The 15,018-nt window shown below is 44.5% G+C and overlaps 1 protein-coding gene across 3 annotated transcripts in view; it reads left to right on the forward strand.

Moving 5' to 3' along the window:
- Positions 1 to 1,619: 1,619 nt before the first annotated feature.
- LOC142587462 (uncharacterized) overlaps positions 1,620 to 15,018 on the forward strand; it is a 182,471-nt gene continuing 169,072 nt past the window's right edge. Inside the window, exons 1-2 of one of the 3 annotated variants that reach the window (XM_075698505.1) lie at positions 1,620 to 2,030; positions 12,695 to 12,846. In XM_075698505.1, the coding sequence (XP_075554620.1) occupies positions 1,953 to 2,030; positions 12,695 to 12,846 (230 nt within the window). In that variant the 5' untranslated portion in view covers positions 1,620 to 1,952. Of the gene's footprint in view, positions 2,031 to 3,993; positions 4,210 to 12,694; positions 12,847 to 15,018 lie in introns of those variants that run through there. The other 2 variants (XM_075698503.1, XM_075698504.1) reach the window with 2 other exon arrangements.

The raw sequence follows: 15,018 nt of genomic DNA on the forward strand, positions 1-15,018 counted from the left end.
AGAGTAATTATTTTGGCGCATGCTGTTTATAGTGAACCACTGCATTATTGTAAGCAGGGTTATATGTTATATGTAAAGGCCCCTTGGGCACAATAATAAGGCAGAAATCACTTACAGAAGTTAAGCTTCTCCGAGTGCGGTCAGTTTTAAACATACAGATTATCGTCGTTGTGCGCACGTGGTGAGAATAGGCTTGATTAACACGACATGCTCGCGAAGGCACGCAATCGGTATTATTAGGCCTAAGGTCGGTAACACCGGCTGCTTTTGCATTAAAGAAATGCGCGTAGTGCCATAAAAATGCGAAAGTGACGATTTGGCGGTAAATTCAAATAAATGCGTTAGAATAACGTCGCACCACTTTGAGGCGCCATATTCATGACTTTAACGGCGTTGACCAAATTGCAATATGTTGTTCTAGAGCTCACTTGACACACCTCCGGCCTCTTTGAGGTGTGAAATGGAACTGACGGACTATGTATTATAAGGAACTTCTTTACAGCCGAGCTCGAGCTACCACTCGGAAGATTAAAGTTTGCGCCGGTGATGAGGCTGTGAGACGAGAGAAGGCGACAACTTGGGCTAACCCCATGAAAAAGGCACCTGCTATGGTGACAAAATCTTTAACAAAGCGGCGCAAGTATGGACAAAGTCATACGAAGCAGCGGAAATCTTTTGTTGAGTGCTGCGCAGAAAAGCCATTGACGGCGCGATTTTTTTTACGGGCGAGGTTAGATTTCACGAGCGTCAACCAGATGCCCAATTACAGTTATCTGACGAATGACAAAATGACATTTTTTGGAGTCGCGCTGCCGGCCAGCCTCGCAAAAATACCAAGAATGGCTGATAGTTGTTCAAGGTGAGTCCAGAACGTAGGTTAGAATACTATATGACACCTATATGATATAAGAACACTATATGATATGACAGGGCTGCTTAAAGCTCGAAAATAATTACTTGAGCTGATGGGAAATGGTGGGAAGAAGCTCGACAGCTACATTGCACGTACCGATCAGAGATTGGATTCAATTGAATGCGAGGTAAGGCGTCTTCCTTGAAGGGGTGCGCAAATTCAACGTCGTGAGAAATCAGTGTAACATATAACATACGTGTAACATATATCGACTAGCATGCGAAGATTGCTGATCTTAATAACAGATCGAAGCAGGCGTAATAAATCGGTCATCCGTGGGCTATGAGAAGTACCAATTAGATGACAGAATCACTGCGTAAACTTGTTCTAGAGAAGGTTTTTACTTCTAAAATGGGCATCACATTAAAGCGTGATATAAGAATTAACCGCATTGGAAAGAAGAAGCGGGGCAAGAACAAACGGGCCGGTTTATGGCTTTATAACTTCTCAGGAAAAGCGGAGCTTTTCAGGAATGCGTACAAGTTAAAAGGTTCTAGTTTATTCCTCAGTGATGACTATTTTGAGGTGGTGCGTGACCGTGCAAGCGTTGGCCGTCATCTCTTCCTTGGTCATTTTTCGCAACATAATATACGTAGAAGCAAAGCCGACACTGCATGAGATACTATAGGAAAACATTTGCCATTGAAAAAGAAGCGCAATGCTTTTGTGACGAAAACAGGTGTTTCAGACACCGCGAGAAGAATGCTGAGAAGCCTCATAACGTATTCTATTTTCCCGAAGCTACTCATGACGCTGAGAACTTGGTGGTGAGAGGAACTTAATACAGGCCAAATTCCGCTCTAAAGGGCAATGAAAAAATCACAACGCCTTTTCAGGCAGGTTATACATGCATATCTAATTGCGAACCTTCTTTCATTGATTACTTTGCTCTTCAACTGATAAAGTTTAATGTACCACGTGCTCCTGTTTTCGTGAAGCGAGGCTACGAATTGTACAAGCAGGAAATACCCAAATAACAACACCAGTACAAATGTCATAGACATTTGCGGCCCATTTCAGCAATACTTCCCGTTGGGTCATGTCAGCGGTGAGAAGCGCTGTGCTCTTTTACCTGCCTCTTGCGCTGAGTGGTGCCAGCCTTAAAGATCTCAAGGAGGTAAGCAGGTTCATTCACAATTACCTTTTTGTCTAAATGTTTGATACATTGCTTCAATTGGGACGACGCCATTCATTTTGCAGTGCTTGTAGCGTTTCACATACTGTAACAGTTTTGCAAAAGTTTCTGTAACATAAATGTACACGAAGCGTTAAGAAATATTTCACTTTTGTTGTCTGCGCCTGCGTGCCAGTATCTGGGCGTAGCAGGCGATGACGATGACGCCAGTTCGCCGTATTACTGTAGTTGCTATCCAGTTTTCTAAACACGGCCTAAATAAACGTAGCTTACTTGGTCTTTGACTTTGCCGCAATTTTCGCCATTAACTTCGGAGTTTTTTACGCAAGACAGGTCTGATGTCAGTGTTGTGCATAGCCATGGACCAGTTCCTAGTTTCCTTGCTATGGGCGTAGCGATTCGATCTGCGAGCATATTGCCTTATATTATGACATGTTGGTTTCATGTGCCAGTTGCACACAAGGACTAAGAAATGTCAACAATTACACCATTCTTATGCTTTTGCAGAAACACTAAGCGTTTTAGGACGCCCAACGAGCGTGTAAATATGACTTGTTTTTGTAGTTTCAATGTGTTTATGTGCTCAACGGCCGATAATACTGCGTAGACCTTGCTGTGAAGTTGCTTGTTGCGGGTGCAGGACGTCGGACGTCGGGCGCGGGCTAACCGTGAGGTTCCACAAACGGGCCTCGACGTTTTACTGTTTGAACTGATATACGGAGGTAAAGTACGAGGATCCTTGTCCATACTGAAGGATGTGTGGACAAGAGACCGTCTCAAGGAAGATAATAAAACGACATACGCATAGGTCCTCGAGCTCAGGAGCCGACAAGAAGAGCCGTCGAAGGTAGCTCACCAGAGCTTGTGCAAAGCTCAGAGGACTCAGAAGGGGTACTACGACCGGGACAGTGGCCGCTGACCGCTGAAAGTAGGAGATAGCGCGCTCATACTTCTCCCAACCAGTGATAACAAACTCATGATGAAATGAAAGGGACCGTTGGTCTCTTGCACTGCAAAGGAAGAATAATTGGAAAGAAAAATAACTTTGACTACTGGTTGGACGTTGGCCAAACCATTAAACTATTCCACATCAACATGCTGAAGTGGTATGAAAAGCGCTGAGCACTAGCCGCGTTCTAAACTTCATTGTTTGTCGTGGTAGAAGGACCAGAAACTGAAGCCAGGCTACAAAGCTAAAGCAGGCTGGTTAATCGAAAGCATTCTCACCTTGTTCATTCCCTTTCATACGCAAGCAGGTAGTTTCTCCCACGTGAAACGCGATATTCTGCCATTGAAAGCAAATGCTTTGCATTGGTATGGGCGATGGAGAAGTTCCTCCTTTCTTTTGTGGAACTACCTTCACAATCCAAACAGACCACCAAACTATGTTGTATTAATCGCTTGCCAAGCATCTTAATAGCACAGTTATTCGATAGAGTTGAGCTCATCGGGAATATTCTTTCACGGTCGAGCACATAAGAGTCTCAGAAAATGTTGGAGCTGCTGATTTGAGTAGCTGAGGATCATCTATTGAATATAGCGCTTAGGAAATTCATTATGCTGTATGCTTTCTTGTGATTGTTTTTTTTTCTTGCTGCAATCATGTATGTCGCTCAATCGCTTTAGCACATGCACTGTTTGAAATCTCATTAGTCCATGCTCATCACCGCAGATTTTCTTTTCTTTCTTTCTCTCATATAAAACATAAGAAAAAGTAGGACTTTTGTCATGTATAAAGACTAATGTGCGGGTGTCTGGTGCGGCGGTCGGCCAGCGACCCTAATTGGAGAGAAAGAATAGTCGAATTCGGCGCGAGCTCACAGAACGCGGACCCTCGGTCAACAGCCAATCACGAAGGCGCACAAGTTGCGAAGGAGGCAGAAGAGAAGAAAGAAGACGGGGTCTTTCGTGGGTCGAGAAGAAGCCAGGTGTGCGTGGCTCAGGAAGCGAGGCTGTAGGGCTGCGGGTCCGAAGCTCAAGACGTCAGAAGCGGCACGCTGAGGAAGAGACTGTCCGGCTACGGTTCCGAACCTCAAGATGCCACGAGAGCCGGACGGAGAAGCGAAGCTGATAGGCTGCGGGCCCTAACTTTAGGACTTTAGCCATGATCCGGACTCGGTGCTACCTCCAGCCGGTGATGTTCATGGATCCTGGTGACAAGGTGCGGGAGGCAAGAACTTTCTACCACTCCACTCCTGTGGCTATTTGACCGAGCTGTACCTTATCCTTTAAAGGTAACCGACGGCTCACGACCGATGACTTACGCGACCGACGACTCAAGCGACCGACGGCCTGCAGCTGCACCGCAACGCATGTCGTGTAAATGTTGCTCGTCACGCACCTTGCTGTTTTATCTAATTGTTTAGTTGTGTGAGAACATTTATAGCTGCATGAACGTTTTTGTTAGTTGTGACATCTCCTTTAGTTGGTTTTTTGTGGTATGCTTTTTAATTATATACATGTTTCGTTAACAATCGGCTTCGTCATTTCTCTTCCCCATTGCGATGTCATCTCAGTGGTGGCCAGGACAATTCGAATCGTCCAAATTTAAATACAATACCGAGCATGAAACCCCGCATTAATCTACGCAATCCAAATCGTCACAAGCACCTGCATTTTTGTTGCATAGGACAGGTAGCACAGCACGTGCGACTGGCACAAACTGTGAAACGCTGTCGCGATGGCCCGGGTCAGGGTGCGTGGAGGTGAATGCCATCTGGCGGGATTGCAAGAAACCCAGTGGCGCGCCTTAACAAGACCACCGCCGCGCCCGGAAAGTCGTAAGCGGATGGAAAAAAAAAAGCTTCGCTTTAATAGAACAACCCATTTCTGCATGAAATTTTCTGACACACAGTCATAAGGGTTTAATCATTGCATGCCGTTTTGGGGAAAATGTGGAAGATATCAGTGGCATTCAAAGTTGCCTTACAAGGATGATTTGGATCGGCATATGTCCTCTATATTACATCAAGCTCAGATTACACCTTTTGTAGTTAAAATGACCACTCATTCGATTCGACTTAAAGTCATTGTACAGAACTTGTGTTGAGAGCACTTATGGCCAGCCGGATGCTTCAGTTGCGGACAGGATCAAACATCTTTGGAGTGTTCTGTGTCCCAGACTGAGACAGCTTAGTGCAATAGTCCAGACAATATGCGCTTCCTATCGTGGCCCCACGTTGTATGTGATAACATTTCAAGAAAGTTCATTCTTTTTAGACATTTATCTTTTAAGTGCCTCATGTGTAAAATGAAAGTTTGTTTCGAGTCTAATATGGCACCTAAAAAGTCCTTGAGGATTACCACACTTTCGTAGCCGTCGTCGCCGCAAAACGGTACTAGGCATTTCTTCTCATGCCTTCGACAAACCATCCTCATTCAATCTCCGCCTCTTGCTTTTAATGTAGCTTCCTCCTCCGCTTTCTTCCTCGTTTTCTAGTCACATTAATAGACCGTTGCGCTCCGCGCTGACTCTTCCATCCTTCGCTCTGCTCATTATCTAGGTTACGCCTACCACGCTGAGGCAAGCCGACGCTCAACGCAGGAACTAGGTCTTAAGAGCTGCGCTCTAATATTGGTGTTGTTTGGTAACTGGAATGTGGTGTCTCTGAACTTCCGCACTGGTCTCTGCAAATAATTCTCATTTTATTGTGAAAAGGACACGCTATCTTTCAAAAGATTAAGCTTAAAGCCGTTTTATTCTGCCCATTTACACACTTTGTACCAGCCAAGCTGAAAATGGCCCGCACATTGCGAGGGAACATGACTTGAATCATAACTGTTAGCCATCTGAATATAACAAAGAAACACGTTCTCCGTGGTATAGATGAGCGCAAGAAATTCATTTACGTGACAAGTGTACGGCTTAGTACCTGACTTTGCGGTACCCTAGTTGTAAAAATTAAGAAGAGGCCATTGCCAACAGAGTAAAACCAAATATAGGGTGTGATAAGTACCATTAATTTCGTCAGGCATATTGCCCCGAATACCCATTTCTGAGAGGTCTCGCCAAATTCGACATTTCCAAGTTGTGTCATTTGTCTTCCTCATATTAACACGGAAAGCAAGAACTGCTTATGAATAAAGGCGTCGCGAATGTTTGCCTCGATACGCATGAGATAGTCAATGGTCAACTGACCCACTTTGATACCAAAATGATAAGGGTCAAGCGCTTTGTTCAATTTAGAAAACTGTAACTGGCGCCTGTTTTTCACGTTTTCAATGAATTTGCGTAAGCAACTGGTGAGTGCTATTTCACGGTAACTTTATACGTCGTACATGTCTTTACCCTGTTGCGAGACCGCGTCTACGATAGTGCTTTTCCATGAACATGGAAGGTATTCGCCAGCCCAAGTAGAGTTCAAAAGTGCCAGAAATGTCATCGATGTGTCAGTGTATAGGTTTTTAGTAAGGGCATACATGATGTTGTCAGTTCCCAGCGCAGATCTCATAGAAACGCTGAGGGCAGCTCTCAGCTCGACAGTAATAAAAGGACACTTGTACGTTTGATTCGGTCTGCATTTGCGGATCAGTGACTCGTTCTGCTATTTGCTTGTATTTAATAAATCATTCAGAATAGTACATAGAGCTTTATACATTTATCAAGCTGTCGCCAGGTATGAGAAATAATGTCAACGACGAGAAGAAACGATTTAGAAAGCCGTTAAGTAAGACCGTATATTTTTGTCTTGCTCCGGCGATAGTTTGGAAGCATGTAGATACAGCAGACGGCAACCAATTTATTATAAAGAATTGACCGCTCTGTATCTGCCTCGAGGGACGTTCCAATAGGCCAGTATTTGGCAAGCAACACCCTTGTCGACGACTATAGCTATACTGCCGGATGAGGTGTTAGCATCGTTATGGTCTTTGCGACAAATGGCAGATGGCCGCAGATATTTGTCTGTTTAGGTTGTCAATGTGTTTCCTTAACACACAGTAGCATTGGATTATAGATGCGTAAGATTTATCTTTTTTTCATCAATAATGTCGAAAAAATACTCTCACATTCCACTGTAGAATGTCTCTATCCATTTTGAATAATTGTTATGTTTTGTGTTCAGGAAAGGAACGGTTAGCTCAAAGGTTCATTCTCGGACGCCGTGATGCGCGGCTCGTTCTTGGAGCTGTCTGATAAATCCCGCTACTTAGGTGCTGGTTGCACTAACTTGCTGGGAGCTATGTCCATTGCCTCTTGCGGGGCGCTAGGCACTGGCTCTTGTGAGCGATTTCTTTAATTTGAAAGCCTAGTCTTGAGAGACGAGATCCTGGAGACAAGCGCTCCGGATGTAGTTCGGCCCTGCTTCTGAAATGGCGAAGCGACGCTGCCTGCTTTCCCCAAGGGCCCTGATGGCACAGCCACGTATTAGCCCCGCCCACAAATAGAGGGGTGACCTTCGTGGGCGGGGCCGATGCCGCAGTGTGCAGCGGCAATGCTCTCTTACGGGTATGCGCCACATCAGCGTACTGTGCTGTGTGAAGAAACTACTCGCGCTTGCGCCTTTCTCGGCAGGAAATCGTCTCCTTTCCTTGTGACGATCTCCTATTCCTTTTCGCATGTCAGACAAGAGTGCGAATACACAGCGTGTTTGCAGTCGCCGTTAAAGCAATGGAGTGCACCGTTTGAGTTACCGCGGTGATGATCGTGGTCACCGCACTCAGCACAGTAACGTTCGTTACAGTGCAACGCAAGGCAAGGAAAAAAGCAGGTATAAAACGATGACACCGCGCTCCGCATCACCAAGTCTATACCTTCTTTTGTCCTTGTCTTGTGTTTCGCTGTAAAGAACTTTACTATGAATCCCAACCAACTAGCGCCACTGAGTACTGAGCGCAGATTTGTCAGCCTCGGCAGCATTGTGAACCGTGGCCGTACGGTTTACATTTGTAGCATCTGCCTGGTGTTCGGATGCACGCCTTTACACGCCTCTTTACATTCGCAGCCTCAATTATCTCGGGTAATTGACTATGTTCAGTATGTTTTCTTGGAGTTTCCTTTTCTCCTGTTTATTTTTATTATTTGTGCCTGCATGACATTGTTGTCCATCAAGCTCTCTAGGAGCTCTTTATACGTGGAGTTCAAGACTTCATCTTCTCATATCGCTCTTTTACATCTATTTAGTGATCAATACGGTGTTACTGTGATATCAGCATCACCAACTACCACCAGATATCAAGTATTTCCATGCTGCAGCGTGTCGTGTGCCTGAAGCAGGATGTCGTCGCTGGCAATTTTTGTCCCTTTGTAGCTTACACCAAGTGTTTGCGCGAGGCATTTAGCAGTAATGAACGGTGAAGTGGTATGTATGTATGTATGTATGTATGTATGTATGTATGTATGTATGTATGTATGTATGTATGTATGTATGTATGTATGTATGTATGTATGTATGTATGTATGTATGTATGTATGTATGTATGTATGTATGTATGTATGTATGTATGTATGTATGTATGTATGTATGTATGTATGTATGTATGAAGTGGTATCGCGGAATGTTCTGATTGCGTTTGACCAAAGATGAAATTTTTCTACGGCTCGTGTTCTTTTTTCGAAAGACGACGATTAGGTAGTTTGCGGAATCAGGAGGATGCTATAAAATTGTAATTCTGGCAGCGTAGCCAGGCGCCCAACGCCGAGACCAGCATGGCGACGTGACAGGAGTTCCTGCAAAGGAAGTCCTGTGAAAAATGTAAAGTAATAATGACATAAAAGAAGGCAGGACAGGAATGAAAGAACAGAGTAATGAAAAAGAACGACGAGGAAGAGGACAGGATACGGTGACTGCCGATTTTGTCTTCGGGAGGGTTAGTCGAGGAATGCCGTCTAGGTGAAGCGGAAGACAAAGCGGTGTGTTGCCTCCGCCGAGGAGCCGTAATGCTCCACACACTAAGCATCAGCTCAGCTCCCAGGGTCCCCTTTCCTACGGGCACGGCGACGTAAGGGTAAGGGAACAAGGGTCCAACTCTCTGGGATCGGGCCCGTGCTTTCGCAACACACCAAGTGCATGCTGATGCAGACTCCCCTACGGGACAAATAACGGGCGATTCTTTACAAGAAGACAAGTGCGCGAATCGCGAGCACATTTGGTTACAGCAAATATTCATCTCCAAAGATATATTCATGTTGCGGCTGCTTCTTGTACATTTGGTGTCATGAAATTCAGCCAAATATTCTACATGTTTTGCCAAGGAATGCCATTCACCTGGCGAGACCAACTGGTATTTCTTGGCATCACGAATATTTCTTTTATATGAAAAATCCAATGTTTACACACATTGCCACTACTTAGTAGTGTAGCAGTTCACAAAGAACTATTGGTGGTAATCGAAATGAAACTTGAAATAATGTCTAGTATGCTCAAATAACAACAAAGTGACAATCACGAATAATATACGCAATATCGTCTAAACTGATGGAGGGCAGTTAATTAGAAATTGAAAGATCCCTCCTAATTCTAGCTTAACTCTAAAAATAATGAAAACTATGTTATGAGCCACTTATATGGCCAATAAGAAGAACGCACTTGCCGTGTTGCAGGACAGAAAGTGGACAAGGTGAGTCGATGGGATCCATCATTGTTGTGACACTTCTTGCTGTCTCATGTTGTGTAAAAACACGCTTGAATATTCCTAAGTAACAAAATATTTCAAATTCAGAACATTTGCTTAGTCTACGAGTGGTTGTGGCACTGGTGCTACTGTTGACAACTTTGACTACGTGAACACTGCTACCATCAACAACACCTATGGTCGGCGCCATGGCGGTGTTAGGATCTTCTCCAGAGGACAGCGTAAGGTGGCACTCAAAGCAGATGAGTGTGCTCCATAGGTGATAATAGAGGTGAGAGTAACATAGACGACATGTTGGAAGCGTCAGTAGATGTTTTGCGGGTGACGATGACGCGGCATCTTCACATCTATAAGCTGCACTATCAAGTTTTGGCTGCGAGCGTCGAGAGCATGCCAAGGAGCAAGAAGGATTAGGCAGAGGAGAGCGAGATTGGCATCTTTGAGATTATGGGGAGCCAGAGTAGCGCCTGACACGGATACTGGCCTCAGTTAAAAGAGGGTCGTCGGATACTGAACAGCGAGCGGTAAGCGTACGGAGCGGATGAAGTTTGTGAACTAGCAGGGTGCAGGTAGCTCGGGAAGGTTGGCATTGGTGGAGGGCTCGAACGGCGACTGCTGTAACCTGAAAGGTATCTGATCATGGGAAACTAGAAACATATGGGCTGATTATCGGGCGTTCTCAATTTCGAAGTATTGGGAAAGGGCAACTGAGAGGTTTGGTGAAGTAGATGTTTGGGCTATTTGGTATCACATGCCTAGATATTTGAAACAGAACAAGGTTTATTTGTCAAAACCGCACAATTTATACTTGAGCAGTCTATAACCAACAAAGGAAATGACGATGACAAAATTATAAAAGGAATACTCTATCAGACACCGTCACTGCAAGCCGTACAGATTAGGGGCACAAATATGCGAAGTCAAGAAACAAGAAATTAAGTTTCATTGTTATATAATGCAGTTGAAGACCTCCTAACGCACACATTCCCAAAGTTGTGAAGAAAGTCCATCTCGCAAGAAGAAAGACCGCAGTCATTTCGTTCCTTCAACTTAAGGCATGCTGCCCTACCTACCGCTGTCTTGCGGCAAGCGGTATATTGGGCAAACCAGCCATTTTTCGAATAAGTAGCTAAGGAAGCACGCCTACAGTGTATCTTCGGTGACGTCTGGTCCCCTTGATTCACTGCCGATAATGCAGTTGCGTACCCGAGTCTCAGCGTTTTGACATTGGAAAAAAAATTCGGGGTCTTACGTGCCAAAAGCGCTTTCTGATTATGAGGCGCGCCGTAGCGGAGTACTCCGGCGATTTCGACCACCTGGCGTTCTTTAACGTGCACTTAAATCTAAGTACATGGGTGTTTTCGAATTTCGCCCCCATCTAAAGTTGCCGCCATGGCGGGCATTTGATCCCGCGACCTTGTGCTCAGCAGCCCATCTCCATAGCAACTGAGCAACCACGGCGGTGGCATTGTAAAAAGTCTCCGAGACCAACTGTCACGAGAAATTCTCAAGGTTTTGAAAATGGCTAGGCTAGGGAAAGTGTTTGTTAGCAGATCTTCGGTCACTTTCTCTAACAAAGAAATTTATTTTATTGTTTCTTCACTTTGCATGCTTGTACACGCAATCTGTACGCTTATAGTGAAGTGGCTGATAGAGTATTCCCTGTATATACTAAGGCGCGAGGCTTCAGTGGCTCATACCCCAAATGGCTTAAGCAAGCAGGTTCAACGCTTTCTCTGCAGCACCTTTCAACCAGTGTTGAGGCACCGAGATACAGCGTTACATTGCCGAGCATGGATGTAGGTTCCCACCTGTAGTTAGCACTCACATAATCAAACGGATTCATTTAGTCGTCAATGGCAACCCCATTTTCGCCGCAGACCATACCAGGATGTCAAGCAGCACACCAAATTATGTAAGCAGGAGCCCGCTTAGACATTTGCTCCTCAAAATACAAGCAACCTGTGATTGAGAGACCAACTGTCCTTTTCTGTTCTCCTCCATCTTCTGTAAAGCTACGTAGCAACTAGAGCCTCCTGTTCTCGGAGAAAGAGCTCAAGAATTTTGCCCAGAAATGTCTTAGCAAGTGCACAAGGTGATATGCCAAACTAAAGACTCGTAAGTGAATAACCACCGCGTGCGCCATACAAATCATTTCGCACAAACTGATAAAAAACCCACGCTACACATGCGGAAGTGATTTCAAAGACCTAACTTGCGCCTTTTACGTTCTGCAGCTGAACACACGCAAGTGAACTGTTGTGATTGAGCATATTAGAGCATACTAAACGTTTGACCACTCGTGAAAATAAAGTAACAGTTTTCATCGACAAGAATTGCGTAAATGGTAGGTGATCTCGGGGTACACATGGAACACTGATGGCTCATTATTTTGTGGGGCAGAATGCAGCATAAGTTGGGTATGAACTCGTGTGTTTCCTAATATACTCTCAAAATTAATATCTGGTTCAATATTATGTTGCCGACACTGTGAAGCCTTAACTGCTCACATGTTTAGTGTTCCATACTTATTTGCGGTTTTTCTTACATGTTTTTCTCCTTTGCAAGCTCTCCTTAACAACTCACATTTGTGGGCTTTGGGAACATCACAATAATGTTAACAACACCATTCAAAGTCATCTAGACATGCACTGTCCTCACTGTGGGTGCAGACCTGTCTTCGACAAAAGCAAAATTGTATCTAGGAGCAAAGCAAGCGCTACTAGAGAAATTATCATGGTTGCCGCAATTTTACGTGCGGTAAATAAGTGCATCAGTGTCTTTTGATAGCCTTGTTAGAAAAAGAGCTGACCTACCTTGATTCAAATGTTAGGGTCCGATAGCGTTACGACAAGATTGTGTGTGTATGTGTGTTCTTGTTTTTGTTTGCCATGTGTTCGCTTTAATAGTAGCTACGCGCCGGCAAAATAAACAGTTTTGTTGGAAGTTAGCGCAGCGACTGTGTGCTTTGTCTGCCTCCTTTGTCTTCGTCGGTTCCCGCGCTGTAGCCTTCCACTATTTTCAACCAAAAAGCCCAACTAGTCACTGTGCTCAATATCATTTTTCCTATCCAGGCACTGAATACGCGTGAGAAAATTTGGACTCTCTACAGAAGCTACTATCCAAGCGCCCGGGGCCATAACCAAACATGCATCTACTCTGAGATGCGGATGACAAAACGTGGATACTATATTGCCGATATACACTATGAAGTAGATGGTGTTTGGTAAGCATATTCAAGTTTTCGAGGACTGCTTCATCACATAACACGTGCTTGGCATATTCAACCTCCCGTGGTATACACTAATCACTTTGCTATAGGATAACCGCAGATCGGAAGTATAATCTGAATAACAATATTCAAACAATCTTAGAATGTTGCTTAGAGTATGTGAACGACACTAATGAGGCAGCCTTTTCCCAGTGTTTAAACAATCAGAAGCGTAAGTTTGTGAGCACGCAAAATATAGCTCTGTATTGAAGATGATAGTAACCTACCTTTATAAACTACATCAAGCTCCCTCAAAATTACCGGATATAGGCTCAAATTTACTGAGATAAAAGCCTAACGCTTATTATTGCTATCTACCCAGAGGCAAATTTTGACATTGTTGTTGAGTCGCCTATCTCAACACTATGCGTTGGCGGGCTAGTTGGTGCGTATCCATATTTACTTTCCTGAGCGCAAAACGATAAACACAAGAAAGACGATAGGACAATGTGCTACTTGTCCTATCGTCTGAGTGCGCATGAGTGTGCTCTTGTGATCGCATGTTGGTGGTTCCTGCACATGGTGCTCACTGCGCATGTTCCTCTAGATTCTGCTGTCTATAAATGAGTGACGCAATAAAATAAAGTCAGTTGAGAGTAGTGCTTTGTCCCGTCGTCTTCATTGTGTCCATTGTTTTGCGCTAAACAAAGTAATTATGGATGCCTATCTCAGACTACACTAAGATCCAACGACCGTGGTATAGCGACAAGTAAGGCTATTATATGAGAAGCAGTCGCGCTTGAATGAGGTGAGGAAAGTAATTTTCACGTTAAAGGTACTTGCGCCTATCGGCTTATCAGCTTAGGACGCATAGGACATTCTACATGTTTATGGGGCAAACTTGGTGGCGCAAATGAATAGCATGCCTTGATAGTCGCCGGCTGACACGAGATGCCAGTCAGCCATCTAGCTAGGCTGGAGGCTTTGAAATAGGTCCTAATTTCAAAATTTCACTGCGTGCTCTAACCTATAAGGAACATCATGCTGCAAATTAGGAGCTTTTGCATAGATTAATTTCATTTTATAAGACGCACTGATGCAGCTAGAACCAGTCATAATAGAGCAATATAAGAGTGCTAGGTTGAAATTATAGGTGTTTGAAAAGTCCTTCTAATTGATCCTAGTGTGCATTGCAGCTAGTTTTAATGTGATCGAGAGTTCGACCGAAGCCCGTCTGGTCGGCATGAGACACGACAAAGACGTACACCAATCAAGTAGAACTTATTAAACGACAAGAACTTTTGGCTCCCGGACGGAAGCCTTTTTCACAATCTGAATGCATGCGAATCCTACGGGTACGTCTCTCGGCAATATATCCACTTGTCTGCAATGTATGACACGATGTATAGGGCCCTACAGTAGGTGTATATGAATATGTCTCATGTCTACGTATGGCTAGGGTAAAAAACAGCGCGGATTCTCGTATACGGAGTGGGATAAATAGCGCAAGCTTCGGGAAGGAAGGCCTTCCTCAGATTCCCGATCTACCATAGATCAATAGTTTGCTCAGGTCGAAGAGGACGTTCGGCGTGCAACGTCTACGGTCTTCACCGACCTTCCTGTTGAGAATATGGACAGGAGGGTAGCTTATCTGTTAGAGGCGAAACAGTCCATTATCAACAGATGGACAAGTGAGTGACTTAATCGTAGCCTACGAAAAAAGATATGTGATATTAACGAACACATTGAGAAGTATAGCATAACCCTCTCTAAGCAGCACTGGGACGGCGTTTGTAATTCTATAGACGCCGAGGTGCGTGATGGCAGAACTTGGAACTTGCTTAAGCACCTCATTACTGACACTAATCCAAAATCTAATTGGAGGCATTTCAATGCCAGAACCATACATGAGGCCGCACGAATAACCTCCGTGGACGAGTTAATCTTTACGCTAGCTAACAAATATCTCCCAGTCAAGTCAGTGCACATCTCGATTTCGCGGGCCTGGCCATTTCCTCCCTGGATGCGGAGTTTGGTGTTGAGGACATTCGTAGGGCTCTACACGACCTCAATGGCAAATCCGCATTAGGGCGGAATGGCAGCTCCCATAAGACTTTGCTAAATCTGGATGGTCAATCCATCGCATAGCTTAAAAGGGAAACTAATGACATTTATAAGAAAGGATTG

This window comes from Dermacentor variabilis, chromosome 7, assembly GCF_050947875.1.
Source record: "Dermacentor variabilis isolate Ectoservices chromosome 7, ASM5094787v1, whole genome shotgun sequence".
Taxonomy (NCBI): Eukaryota; Metazoa; Arthropoda; class Arachnida; order Ixodida; family Ixodidae; genus Dermacentor; species Dermacentor variabilis.